Source organism: Carex rostrata, chromosome 6 (genome assembly GCF_964058835.1).
Source record: "Carex rostrata chromosome 6, lpCarRost1.2, whole genome shotgun sequence".
Taxonomy (NCBI): domain Eukaryota; kingdom Viridiplantae; phylum Streptophyta; class Magnoliopsida; order Poales; family Cyperaceae; genus Carex; species Carex rostrata.
The window spans coordinates 661,484-676,859 of NC_135923.1; the positions used below are offsets into that span (position 1 = coordinate 661,484).

The 15,376-nt window shown below is 34.7% G+C and overlaps 1 protein-coding gene and 1 long non-coding RNA gene across 2 annotated transcripts; both read right to left on the reverse strand.

Moving 5' to 3' along the window:
• Positions 1 to 8,804: 8,804 nt before the first annotated feature.
• LOC144556144 (uncharacterized) lies at positions 8,805 to 9,653 on the reverse strand. The gene is made up of 2 exons (XR_013512218.1): positions 9,564 to 9,653; positions 8,805 to 9,221 (listed from the first exon to the last, which is right to left on the reverse strand). It is a non-coding gene; the product is annotated as an uncharacterized LOC144556144 (long non-coding RNA).
• Positions 9,654 to 10,866: 1,213 nt separating this feature from the next.
• On the reverse strand, positions 10,867 to 14,183 carry LOC144555210 (putative disease resistance protein RGA3). Its single transcript, XM_078303453.1, has one exon. It carries the CDS (start codon positions 14,181 to 14,183, stop codon positions 11,025 to 11,027), a length of 3,159 nt encoding a protein of 1,052 aa, XP_078159579.1. The 3' UTR covers positions 10,867 to 11,024.
• Positions 14,184 to 15,376: the final 1,193 nt, after the last annotated feature.

Sequence of the window (15,376 nt, forward strand, 5' to 3'; positions counted from 1 at the left end):
AATGTTCAATTAAAAAAAGGGATCGACTAACTATTCCCCAATTAATTTCTCTCATTCATTCCCCAGTCAATAACTACCTCTGGGGACCGCTCATTAACTGAACATTATTAATTACTTTGGAGACCATCTAATATTTGATAGATTTTACAACTAACGCGCGCAAATATAAATACCTATGCGCGCAAGTGTTAATATATAATATATCAAGTATTTATATCTAAGATATCAAATATTTCGAAAAATAACTGGACACATCACAAACTCATCTTTTACATGTTTTTAGAGGTGGATTTTTTTTTCTCCGTTCAATATCGCCAATATTTCTGACGATCTGTGAGAAATTTTGCAAATCTAAAACCAAAAATGTCTTCTACGTAATTTTCTCTTTCAAATAAGATCCCTGTTGATATACTTTCGAGTTGTCCATCGCGTAAGTATCCATACCTCGTCATGCAAGTATTCATACCTCGTCATGAATACCTTATCTTGTAAGTATTAATATCTCATCGTGTAAGTATTCATACCTCATAATGCAAGTGTAAAAATTAATGTCTGAAGTGTTTGTACATTATTATCATTTTCTTTCATATAACAAGTATTGCAAGTATTCATACATCATCATGCAAGTGTGAATAGTTCATGTATCAAGTGTTTGTATCTAACAAATTATATCAAAAAAATTTCACATGACACTGGATGATGTCTGAAAGTATTAATATCAAGTATTGCAAGTACTCATACCTTGTAATACAAGTGTAAATAGTCCGTATATCAAATGTTTGTATCTAACATATTCTCCACTTTTTTTTCCCTGTGGCATTAGATGACGTTTGAAAGTATTAATATCAAGTATTGTAAGTATTTATATCTCGTAATGTAAGTATTCATACTTATAACTGAAGTATGAATAGTTACATTGAAAAGTATATTAATTTAATATTTTTTACAAATTACTCTGTTTGGTGCTTGATTGTATTAATACGTAATATGAAAAGTATTCATATATGTGCATTTATGTACTAATATTTACAAGGTTTTTGAATCTTTCAATTTGCTATCCATTCATGGTGGTTTGAGAGCCCTCCTGTAAGCTTCCTTTACAATTTTTAGTGAAAATTGCCTCTTAGAATTGGCATAGAGAACATTGATGCCACTGCCATTCTAGGACTTGTTATAAGGAATAAAAATAGGTTTAGTTTTTAAAGTAATGAGGTATACAATATGAAGGAGATGAACATAAGCTGAGGCCTCTTTTCTCTGTTGTATAGTCATCAGTAAGGCCTCCATGATTAAAAAGAATAAACTATGGTGATAACTTTTAGCAAGCAAAATTTACTGTCTGAGGCTGTCAAGATACTCTCTCCCGGCTTTTCAAGATCTCTTTTCTTGAGTCTCAGCCCGTTTCTATTTCTCTATTCGGGCCCAGTTTTGAGATGGATTTTTCCTCTTTGGTTTCGGATGTTGAGTCTTCTCTGCAGCGTCTTTTACAATTTACACACCAGCTGCGCGAGGTTCGTGGGATTCTGCCAGAACAACCACCTGGGGCCACATCTGCTCTGGGTCGCCAAGATTCGCAACCTTCTATTTCCCTGATTTGTGGGGCGTCTCAAGCCGATGGATCAGGTGCCGTGTCTCACGATTTGGATTTACCGCCGAATCAAGACTCCAAACGATCCTATGCGTCCACAGTTCATGGATCCAATCCAGTTTCGGTTCGGTGCTCCGCTTCTGATAAGCACATAAAGGGTTCGACACAACCGGATCTAGGCAAATCTAACCATGCAGTAACCATCAAGATAGATCAAATTCGACGCTCTTCTTCCTCTTCCAACCCTTATTGCTTTTAGTGCGGCGATAAAGGTCACCGGGCGATTTCTTGTCGGAACGCAATCGTGTGCTTCCGTTGTCAAACTTAAATCTCTTAGAATTTTCATTACAAGATAGGCAATTTACTTGGGCTCGATCCCCTACTTCTAGGTCGTTAGCCTTATTGGATAGATGCTTTTGTACAATTGAATGGGAAAGGCAATATTCTCAAACCCATTTTTCTTCTTTTCCTAGAGTTTTCTCAGATCATTCCCCTCTGTTATTAAAAGTTGAACAGAGACATTCCGCTAAGGTTTTTAATTTTAAGTTTGATAAGTCATGGATTACTAAGGAGGGTTTTATGGAATTATTGGAACGGTGGTGGTCCGAAAAAATTATTTTGAATGATATAGGTAATAATTGGAGGCTAAAATTACAATATATGAGACAAAAATTAAGAGGGTGGAATTGTAATTTGATTGGTGAACAAAAAAGAAAAAAAACAGCAGCTGCTGGCAGATTTAGAATATTTTGAGCTACAAAATGAGAGTGCGCCTTTAGATTCTAGTGACTACACTTATTGGTTACAATGTAAATCTGATTTGCATAATATTTTTTTAGAAGAGGAGGCTTATTGGCAACAAAGGGCTAGGTTACAATGGTTTTTAAAAGGGGATATAAATACAAAGTTTTTTCATGTAAGTGCATCAAATAGAAGGAGAAAAAAAATACTATTTTGTCTTTAGAAATAGATGGGATACAATCATACAAGTGACTGATATTGAAACTATTAAAAATCATATTATTGATTTCTATAAAACCTTGCTAGGTACTACTGTAGTTAGAGATATTCAGTTACAAGAAGGTTTATGGGGAGATCATGAGAAACTGTCTTTAAGTCAACAACAAGATTTGGAAAATTCTTTTTTATGGATGAAATTAAAAGAACTCTTTTTGCTTGTAATCCCTCCAAAGCTCCTGGACCTGATGGATTTTTGTTTGCCTTCTATCAGGTAGGTTGGGAGTTTATGAAAAATGATTTATACAAATTATTTTCTGCCTTTTATTTTCATGATCTTGAGATTTCTAGGATTAATTTGGCATATATATGTCTTATACCTAAAAAAGAATTAGCTACAACTATTTCAAGCTATAGGCCTATTAGTCTTATTAATTGTAACTTTAAACTTATAACTAAAGCTTTGGCTGATAGGGTAGCTCAAGTGATAGATTGTTTAATTGACGATTCTCAAACTGCTTTTATTAAAGGTAGAAATATAATGGATAATGTTGTTTGTGCAACAGAGGTATTACATAAAGTGCGAATAACAAGGACTAAAGGGGTACTTTTCAAACTTGACTTTGAAAAGGCCTATGATCTTATACACTGGTCTTTTCTAATAGAGGTTTTAGATGCTAGGGGGTTTGGACAAAAGTTTCAAACATGGATTTCTGATATTTTAAAAGGAAGTAAGACTTGTGTTAGTTTAAATGGTGTTTTAGGGAATTATTTTCGTTGTCGGAGGGGGTTGAGACAAGGGGACCCATTATCTCCTTTTCTTTTTGATATTGTAGCGGATGCTTTAAATAAGATTTTGAGTAATGCTAAAAGGAATGGTATATTAAAGGGTTAGGGAATTTTGATGGTGTAGGAGACATTTTGAATTTGCATTTTGCGGATGATACCATTTTATTTTTAGAGGCAGATGCAAAAATGGTGGAGGCTTTAAAGTTACTGTTATCTGGTTTCGAAAATATGACAGGTTTAAAAATTAATTATCATAAAAGTGAAATGATACCTTTGAACATTAGTGAGGGAGAAAGTAGGATCTTAGCTGATATATTTGGTTGTAAAATCACTAGTTTACCGATTACTTATCTTGGTGTACCTCTTCATTGAAAAACTTTACCTTTAGAAAGTTGGAATGTGTTAATTGATAAAATTGAGCAAAGGTTACAAGGTTGGAAAAGTAGATTACTTTCTATAGGTGGTAGAGTGACTATGCTAAATGCTGTAATTTCAGCAATTTCGATGTATTGGCTTGCTATTTATAAGATGCCTGTAGGGATTAGAAAGAGGATTGATCAGTTAAGGAGGAGATTTTTATGGTATGGAGGTAGTTCGGTGAGGAAAAAAATATCGTTAGTTTCTTGGCAGGTTGTATGTACAGTTAGAGAACAAGGGGGTTTAGGGCTTTTAAATTTAGGTCATATGAACACATCTTTATTAGCTAAATGGTGGTTTCGATTTCATGATCCCAAAGTAATTGGTAGGTGGAAATTTATTCTCAAATCAAAATATGGCAACCAAGGAATGGGGAGTAGACTATCTGCTTTTTGGGCAGGTGTTATTAAAATTAGTCATATAGTAAATATTGGGTTTCAAAAAGTTTTGGGAGATGGAAAAAATATAAGTTTTTGGACAGATAGATGGTGGGGAGATATTCCCCTGAATAGTGTATTTCCTAACTTATTTTTAATTGCGGAATACCCTAATATCTCGGTAGCTCAGGTTTTGGACCAAGGTACTATTACTTTAGGATTTAGACGCCAATTAGTGGGAACATTTAGGGAAGAGTGGTACGAATTACAAAAAATGTTACAACAGGTTAGATTGCATATAGGTGAGTTGGATGTATTGAAGTGGAGATGGACTTCAAGTTCTATATTTACTGTTCACTCTTTGTATCAATGGTTGAATTATGGTGGTATTAAAAATGAGGAGTTTTGTACAATATGGAAGTGTAGAATACCATTTAAAGTTAGAATATTTTTGTGGTTACTTAAGCAAAAAAAACTACTAACAAGGGTAAATTTGAGTGCAAAAGGTTGGCAAGGGGATGTGAGTTGCTTATTTTGTGGGGAGCCTGAGACTACTTCACATTTATTTGTTAGCTGTCCTTTTGTTAAATGTATATGGTCTTGGATTGCAAATTATAATAACTTTGAGTATGATTGTGCATCTTTAGAGGATTTATGGTTTATAGGTAGGTGTATTCCTTTGAAAGATGCATTATTGGTAGAATTAGTAAGGGGTGCTGTGCTATGGACAATTTGGTTAGTTAGAAACAAACTTTGTTTTCAAGGGGTTAGAACTACACCAAGGAATGTTGGGCTTCAAATTCTATCTTTGGCAAATTTTTGGGTTAATTCTAGAAATGATGGCTCTAAGCTTAAACTTTCTTTAATATTACCTAGTGATGTTTCTATTCTTCCAATTACCTTTGACGGATTGATGATACAGGAGGGTTTAGAGGTGGCTATTCAGGAGGAAGAGGTCCTGCCTCTTTTAGGTGGAAGAGGCCAAGAGGAGATATAGACCAGGAGTGATACATATCCTACAAGATGAAGATGAAGAACTTTTATGTTTTTTGTCAACTTACTAATCTTCTTAGTTGTTGGATTATGCTATGGTGTTTTGTTTTGCATTTTATAGTTGTTTTGTTAATTGACTTTTCTTTCGGAAGGCTTATATGATGTAATATCTTAGGTTGATTTTGTAAGGGGTGTGGTACCAGTGGTTTGGTACCAATCCCCAAACGCTTGATTTTCAATAGAACATCGGTGGGAGTTACCCACTTTTATCAAAAAAAAAAATGTACTAATATTTACGTTGTAGACTATGTTGCATGGATATGGGTACGGATATCATATCAGATACGATGATATGGTAATTTTCAAAAATCTAGAATACAAGAATTTATACCACATCGAGCAAATATTTATACATTCGTATTCATACCTCTTCGAGCAAGTATTCATATCTCTTCGAGCAAGTATTCATTCACGTCGAGCAAGTATTCCTATTTGACTGTTTTTACCCGTCTGTAAATGTATACGTATACTTACGGTGCCATCACTGACGCCTCTATAATAATTGGTGTAGGGGTATTTGAACAGTCAGTGAAGGAGTTTTTGTACTAGTGATGCCTCATCATGCATGCGTGAATAGTTCGTGTATCAAGTGTTTATATGTAATAGATTCTATAAAAAAATTTCTTGTGACACTAGATGACGTTTGAAAGTATTAATATCAAGTATTGCAAGTATTCATACTTCTAACTGAAGTATGAATTGTTACATTGTAAAGTATATTAATTTAATATATTTTTTTACAAATTACTCTGTTTGATGCTTGATTGTATATTAATATGTAATATGTTAAAGTATTCACTCTTGTGCATTTATATACTAATATTTATGTTGTAGACTATGTTGCATGGATACAGGTACGGCTATCGTATCAGATACGATACGGATACGACGATATGACAATTTTCATAAATCTAAAATACAATACAATAATTATATTTTTTTTTATTATTTTAATTACATTATTAATTCAACAAAACGATACAAAAAAAAAAAAATATTGATAAAATTTGATAATTTTGCTATATTACCTGCCATATTTTTTTAAAAGAAATATAAAAAAAAACCCAGCTATATTAGAATCACCGATAAGTATTCATATCGATGCTAGAAAGTATTTGTACCCACCAGTGCTAATTTCCATTATATTCTTAACTCATATTAAATATAAATTTTGTGTCACAATGAATCAAGATAAAAAAAACACATTACATCTCTTTAGTAAATGATATGGACACGATCCACTATGTATCAAGATATAACTTCAAAATTAAACAATACACCATATGTAAACCATGTCTATTTAAAGTTTTTAATGCTTTGATCTCCTTCTTCTCTAAGGCGCAACCCTTTTCCGGCCCAAATTTCTTCGACTGTCCATTCAAAAATACAAAATTGAGTCAATTGAACTACCGAAACTGCATAATTTTGCTCTGATGCAAGAGATTGATTGTAAATTTGGGTTCGCTCAACCTAATTTGGTAGAATCTACCTTGACAATGAATTTTGTGCAAAAATTGGCCGAGCGAGAAAATCAGGTGATTATCGGCTCGAACTTGACCGATATCGCTCTGACTCGGCCAAGTCAACTCGAACTCAGCCGGTTTTCCAAACCATGTGCGACAGGTTGTCCCGTCATTAAAAGGAGCGGCTGAGGAGGAAGACTCGCCAGAATAGAAAGGCACCAGTTGAAGGCCAAGCATATTCTAATAAGGAGGTTCGGCCGAAGCTAAACACAAATAGATGGAAGTTTGCCCAAACAAATGTTAAGATTATGGAATTTTATATTACAGGCCCGAGTGGGATAAGCCCGAAGGCCAAGGCAATAATAATATTAAGACAAAAGTCGGGATTGTCCCCAAGAAGGAAAACGCACTGGAATCGACTCTGAAATAGATAGTAAGTCCAAAATTGACTTTTTAGACATCTTTGCTAAAGATGAATGTTCGTTGACGGGATTCTCAGTTTTTGTCGTTATTAAAATTGTTAAAATAGAATTAGATAAGGTGAGGGATGGAAGCCGGGGAAAAAAAAAATCTTTTCCCTTAAAAAAAATATACAGCCATCACAATATATTCTCATAAATGATTATTACAGAAAATGAAAAATTGATCACCTCAATGAGTCCTACATAAATGGCGCAAATTGATTGCAACTTAAAAAGACCATTTCTTCCCATCTTTGTTTTGGTGCTTGATTTTGTGGGCCCATTAATAATCTAATTACAAATATATTCCTTAGGGCCAGAAGTCATCAATTTCTGTGAAATGTTGTTACATTAAATTTATTTAAGACCAATTGCACGGACAAGCTTTAGGTTGGTCTTAAATGAGACATCTTTTTGGGCTGCAAAGCATTGTTTTATAAGCAATTTATCCGCAGCCCAGCAATTGAAATAACATCAGCCATATCAGAATAAGCAATTGTAAAACAATTCTCATTGGAGATGCACTAAGTATCACTATTTGAAGCAAAAACACAAATTAATTTACTGGTACTTGAAGAGCATACGAGTGAACTATAAATCATAGAAGGAAAAATTGACCGACTCAAATCGAAATCGGCCGAGTCGGACCGGAATTGGTCGCCGGCAATCCGATTTCAGACCGAGTTCTTCGGTTTGTGATTTTTCAATGAAAAATCGGTTCAAACTGGCCAAGTCAAGCTATTTTTTACCGATTCTTCATTGATTCAGGCAGATTCTTGACCGTTGGGGCCGATTCCGCAATCTCTAGTTGAGGTTTGAGCAAGAAACATAAAAAAAAAAAAAAAAATCGAAAAAGAGGAGAAAGTACACGAGAGAGAAATGAAGCGGGGGGAGGAGGAAGAAAGGAGATTGATGGAAAATGAGGGTCCACCTGTGTCATTAAATTTTTCGTTTTTACAGTTTCAACCCTGAAATTTTAAGATTTTGTAAATCAGTTGCAATAATAATGAAAACCAACTTTAAACATTCATTTCTAACTATTTCATACGTAATTAATATTCAAACAAATATATTTTCAAATAATCTATTTATCGTACTTAATTTTTAATTAACTAAATTTTTTGTTCATTTGTCTAAAAAAATATTATTTGTTCAAAATACGATAATATGCTTGTATTATATTGTATCGTTGGATATTTGAATGTAATTATTTGTCTAAACATAAATTATTGACAAATTAATTTTCTATCATTTTTTTTCCTGTTGTTTAGTACAAATTAAGCTTTTGGCAAAAAATCTCTAGTTTCCGATCCGATTCAGCCGATTCCGATTCCACGGTGTAAGTGACCGATTATGATTCCAATTCCGATTTTTCCTTCTATGCTATAAATTTAGATTACATAAATCTTCATTTAATATCACTTCAAGATAATTAGCAGTTCAGCTTGGACTAATCCAATAGAACGTTAACAGAACACATCCTAACTGAAGACAAAAGTAAAACACACTAAATGATCGAATAAAAAACTGCATCAAAATCGAACCAGAGTTTCTAATTTTCTACAACTATGAAACATAAAAAAGACAGTAAACGGAACTAAGAAACCATTCTTTCTGATTTAGTCCCACAATCAATCTAAAAGAACAGACCAATTAATTAGCATGGTACTGCATGCACCACCAGTGCCAAAAACATCAATCAATACAGCCAACTTAATACTTATTCAGAGCAAATTACACTTCATGGAAAATTACAAATAAGTCCACCTAATTACAGAATTCCAACATTAAGCCCCACTATCTACTATCTAGAAAGACGGAGCCAGAATTTTATCATGAAACAGAACTAACAAAACAAAGTAATTACAGATTGCCCCGTAAACCCAAACATCCTCAGTTTTGGATTCGAGCTAGGTTGTTACCATAGGAAGAGTATCACAAGACCATAAAAAATAATTGTAAATAAAATTGAAGGTAGTTTTGTTAGAGCTGTCAGGGTCTTTTTGTTTTTGACATGTTACCACAGGAAGAGAATCACAGGCATTGTTTGTGCAAGTATCACTCTTCAGAACAAAATTACAAATGTATTGGTACTGACGATGCTATCCAAATTTATCTGTTAATATATGACATTGAAGAGTATACAAGTAAGCCATAAATTTAGATTAGATAAATCTACATTTAATACCTCTTCAAGGTGATTTGTTGTTCAGCTTGGATTAATCCAACAGAAGAAACCTGGTATTATTGTAACTAATTTGCCTTAACAAAAATTTGAACTGCTTTGGCTTAATTTGCAACCAATGGTAAAACTTAAATCCAACAAGACAAACAAGCAAGACGCACAAACAAATTCAAAAACAAGTAAAAGAGTAAGAGTAAGAAAATGATTACAAATAACAAAAGCGACTTTGTATTTCCCAATAACAGAAGAATTACAATTTAAGTTGATCCATACCTTCTCTGTTCTTCACTTTCCAGTTTAGCACTATCTTGTTAGCACTTTCCAGCTTAGCTTCTCTATCATCATGGGATCAGTCAATCAACTGCCAATGTAAATTAGACATGAAATGCTAAGTTAGGATAGTTCTAGAGGATTTTATGCTGGACATCAGTAATTAAATTTAGAATAGTTTCAGGAAATTGAGTGATAGTGGCAGCAATGTTATCAGAACCGGACCGGTCATCGAACCGGTAAAGCATCGGGTCAACGGTTCATTGGTCGGACCGGTGGGTCAACCGGTTCAAATGCTGATTTTTTAAAATAATTATATATTTGTCGTATATGAAGATTATATACAAAAATAATTGTATTGTTATATTTTTGTTGAAAATTTGCAAATATATATTAATAACTTGTAAAAAACTGAATTTTATATATAAATTTATAAATGTTGACATTAAAATAAAATAAAAGTACCAACTGTGCACAAGACAGAAAATTTAATTTGCCCAATGCCATAGGAAAATAGAATAAAACAATTTAATAACAAAGACACATAAGAAATTAACAAGAAAATCTGATCCAGCATGTGCTTCGAGCTAGATGGACTTGTGTACCTTAATTTAACCTTTGACCTCATGCTTATTCAATTTTTTAAATTTCTTTGCAGCAATAGGTCAACATTCGGTTATTTTAGATCAGATTTCTGATCTAGCAAATGCTTCTTTAGATCAAACACCTTTGGATCTAACTAGGACAAGTAGGAAAGTTTAATCGAATAATTAAGTACGTGCTTCAGATGTAATTTGGGCGAAACAGATGAGCAATGTCAGTACATCTCAGATGCCCGCGATTTTCACTCGGAAAAGGAGGAAGAGGAGGAGATTAAGGCACCGAGCAAATGGAAGAGGCGGCAGCGCAGCTATCAAAAGAAATAGAGAGAGATATTGGAACTTGGAGAAAATATAAGAAAAGATAGATAATATTGGGTAAGTCGCAAGAAACTGGTTATTCACAGTTCACGATTCAATGGTTATTCAAGAAAACCGCTTAATTTTCCCGGGTTTGCCCGATTCAATTGCACAAGCGGTTGTTTTGAAGAACCAAACCGGACTAGGATTCGGTTCCGGTTTTTTCCGGTTGAACCACCCGGTCCGGTCCGGTTTTAATAACACTGAGTGGCAGTCTTCTATCCTTCCAATTACATGAGTAAAATATATTAGTGTAATTAAAGATGGTAGAGTAATTAGCAAAACATATTAATGTAGAGTAATGAAAAGTTATAAAATGCTCATCACATGGTGATCCTATACCTGAAGACATATATCTGTTGCCCAGACACAATGTGGGAGACTCATAAATTTCAGCTCTCTGGGTCATGGAGTGCAACACATCCTTCACTGGAACTTGAGTTTCAATTTTGGACAACATGCAGAAGTAACATCCGCAATGTAATTTAGGTCCCTATCACTCAAATTAATCGAGATTAGCTGGAGTTCCAAGGTTCTCAGATACTGACCGGAACATGATATCACGGAAGCCACACTTGTGTATCTCAAGTTTCAAGGTTCCAACTGGAATAGTTACAACTTTCAATTTTGGGCAGTATTTGAAACAAACTTCTCTAACATAATTTAAGTTCATATCCCTCCAATTAACCGAGATTAGCTCTACACAGTTTGAAATTGTTAGGTTCTCAGATACCGATTGGAACATGATTTCACGGAAACCACACTCATATATCTTCAGTTTCAAGGTTCCGACTGGAATGGTTACAAGTTCCAATTTTGGGCAGTATTGAAAACTAACTTCACTAATAGAATTTAAGCCCCCATGCCCCCATTTGATCAACTTTAGCTCTAGACAGTTAGAGATGGATATTTCCTCAGATATTGACCCGAACATAATTTCATGAAAGCCACAGTTGTGTATCCTAAGTTTTCTAATTTCTGATGGACATGTTAGGAATTCCAATTTTGAGCAGTATGAGAAAGTAACATCTCTAACTTTTTGCGGAATTGTCGCAATTTTCCATAATTTTGGGCAATTTTCTATAACAAGCTTCTCAAGACAGGGGAAGTCGCCATCATATGCCTGCCACTCCACCAAATTAAACAGGTACTTCAATGAGAGCACTTTAAGTGATGGGTAACTGGGTTCCTTGGGTTGCTTGGAAGAACCATATTCTACCAACAATGAATATGTACTGACCTTGTCTCCCACAAATCCAACACCAAAACTACCTGATATTTCGAGAAACCTGAGATATGGCAGTTGACCAAATGGTGGTAAGAAGTTAGGCTCACTCCAAAAGTTAAGAGTAAGAGTTGTCAGTTTGGGAAGTAATGGATAAAGCAACCAAGAAGGCAAAACTCGTCCTCCATAGTTTAATATTGTAAGCTCTGTGAGATTACCACAGGGTTGGAGGCTCTGGAGTACATCATGTTGTATCTTTTCATCATTCTCATTCTTTGCGTTTTTACGAGAACAAACAAGTAAATGGAGTTCCCTAACTCCGTAATTCAGCATAGAACTCTCTTCCTGAAAGTTTAAAATTAACTTGTGTAAGTTTGGCTTTGATGCAAGATTGGCCTTCCTGGAGTATTCCACATCATTGATTTTTCCGAGTCCTGATATGCACAACAACCCTCTAAGATTATTCATATCTTTAAGTTCTCCCAACCCCCCAGTTATGGCATGACCCGTGACACTAAAATTCCCACGTAAAGGTTTAAGATTTGTTAATTTTCCGATTCCATATGGCATGTTGATAAGATATACAGATAAATCTAGAATACGCAGCCTAGTTAACTGCTCTATGCCCCTTGGAAAAACACTGAGTTTTGTACAATATCTTAATGATAATGTATGCAGGTTACGAAGAAGGAAGATAGATTTAGGTAACTGTTGGATTTTGTGACTCTTCAGCTCAAAGTACCGAAGGTTAATAAGGTTTTTTATGCATTCAGGTAACTCCCGAAGAGAAGTGCTATCCACATACAAAGTTTGGAGGTTGTAAAGAAGACATAAAGTTTCAGGAAGTGCTTCCATCTGCCTATCTTCAACAGATAGGTAGCGCAAGTGCTTCAACATACCAAGTGTATTTGGCAACAAGGAGTACCTCAATTGAATAGCTCTTGCACATGCAATCTCAGAGAAGATTGTGAAGTCAAAGTTTCGACTGCTTGGGCATTCCTTTATAAATGTTCTGATAGACCAGCTGTTGCCGGGTGGTAATAAAGAACCCAAAAATTCATCTTTTTTGTTTAAGTACAAGTGGCATATTTTGGGAGGACCATAGCATTGTTGGTGATTTTCTAAAGCAGATCGGCATGCTTCTTCAGAAATGGATCTTGCAAGATCATGCATAAAATGATGCAGCAAGAAGAACTGAGTGAAAGACTCACTGGAAAACAATTTAGCATGTGCCATCTCAAGAAGTGATCTACCTTGCAATTCATCGAAGTACTCATTTCCGATCTCTTCCAATGTTTTTGAATTTCTTGTATTGCCATTAATATAGCCTTGCGCCATCCAAAGCCTAACCATCATGCCTTTTTGAAAGGGTTTATCTTTTGGAAAGGTAGATAAATAAAGGAAACAAGGCTTAAGATGTCGCGGTAATTTCTGGTAACTTATCCGTAATGCTGGCATAATCTTTCCAGTCTCATCTATTTCTGATATATCACTCTCTAGAATTTCCATCCATTTCTCTTCCTCCATTTCATAACGGAGAGTACCTCCAAGTGCCTTTATGGCCAAAGGTGAACCTTTGCACTTATCCACAATACCACGACCAATCTTGTGCAAATTTGCATTTTCACTTGCCTCCCTATTGCCAAATGCCAAATGCTTAAATAGCGACCAACAATTTTCATCAGGTAGGGAACCCAATGTAAAATGTGTTGTTGTCTGCATGATCTTAGCAACCGATATATTGCGAGTTGTCATTAAAATTCTTACAAATTTAGCACTAAGAAAAGCAACTTGGAAACTATCCCACATATCTCTTTGTTCATTCCACACATCATCTAACACGAGAAACAAGCCAAGACCTCTTATCCTTTCAAATAAAACATCTTGGAGTATGCTTAGCTCAGAAGACTCAAAAGGTTTGTCACTCATTGAGTCAACGATAGCTTTGGTTAGCCGCACTAGATCAAAATCTACAGACACAGATACCCAACATCTCTTGTTAAATATCCGACAAATAATAGAGTCATTGTAAACAAGTTGGGCAAGTGTGGTCTTGCCAAACCCACCCATTCCAACAATAGGAAGAACCATAAAGTTGGGACCGCCTGAAAGGTTCAGGAGGCTAATAATCTGCTCCTTCTCCTCCTCCCTACCAAAAATAGCTCTCTCATCCACGTGAGAGCTGGTTGGTGGTCGAAATTGTGAATCGATCACCAGTCGGGTCCCATCCTCCTCCCTCAAATGAAGATCCCTACGAGCATTTGAAATCTCTTCAAATCTTTGTGCTATACCCTTGATCTTATCAGCCATGCCATCTGGAATGGAGGCCTGCGTAACAGTACATGAATAAGAAGCAATGGAGGATGATGTATTCATCTCGGCAAATTTTCTCTTAGCCCCTGCAGAATTGTACATCAAATTTCTCTTACTAATCCCCATCTATATCTCAACAAAAAAAAATAAATAAATAACTCTTGGTCTTCACAAATTCCTTGAGAAGTCAAGAAAAATTAACACAAGTGTTACCCCAAGGATATTTTAGATTTTCAAATTTTTCTCTTCGTGTTGTTTTGGATGCACAAGTACAAGTCCCATAGGTATGTCCTCTTTAATGTAATGAGGATTATAAATGCGACATTTCAACTGTTGCAAAAGGTAATTTCATTTTCATATTAATTAAAGTACCAAAAGATACATTTAGAGAAGGGGCACAACGGTACTAGAAGATTGGAAATCTTGTCAACAGGATTTATATAAGCTTTATTTAGAAGAAGAACAGTACTGGCAACAACGGTCTAGATTAAAATGGTTCTTAGAAGGAGATCTTAATACCAAATTTTTCCATGTAGTGGCCTCAAATAGGAAAAAGAAAAATACTATTGGTAATTTAGAAATTGATGGTTCTATGTGCTTTGATCAATCTATAATTTTACGTCATGTTACTGACTTTTATAAGGGCCTTATGGGGTCCTCTACTCCTAGATTACTATCCTTACAAGACAATTTGTGGGCTCCATTTGAAAATTTAACTGTTGATCAATGTCTTTTTTTTACAAGCACCTTTTTCTTTAGAAGAAATTAAACGGGTTGTTTTTGCATGTAATCCCTCTAAGGCTCCTGGGCCTGACGGTATGTCCTTTCAGTTTTATCAATTATTTTGGGATGTTCTTAAAGATGATTTACTTAGGATATTCACAGCATTTTATAATAATAATTTGGATATTTCCAAGTTTAACCTTGCTTCCATCTGTTTAATCCCGAAAAAGGAGGATGCTACCACAATTAGAAACTTTAGACCTATTAGTCTAATTAACTGTAGTTTTAAACTAATCACAAAATTATTTGCTGACAGATTAGCTTTAGTTATGAATTCTTTAATAGATTCTTCTCAAACAGCTTACATTAAAGGTAGATTAATTTTAGATAATGTAGTATGTGCTCATGAGGTTCTACGTCAAGTGAAAATTAAGAAGCAAAAAGGTGTTATATTCAAACTAGATTTTGAAAAAGCTTTTGACCATATTAATTGAGAATTCTTACTTGAAATATTACTTGCAAGGGGCTTTGGAGAAAAATTTACTACTTAGATCAAATTAATTTTAGAAGGTAGCCGAACATGTGTTAATTTAAAT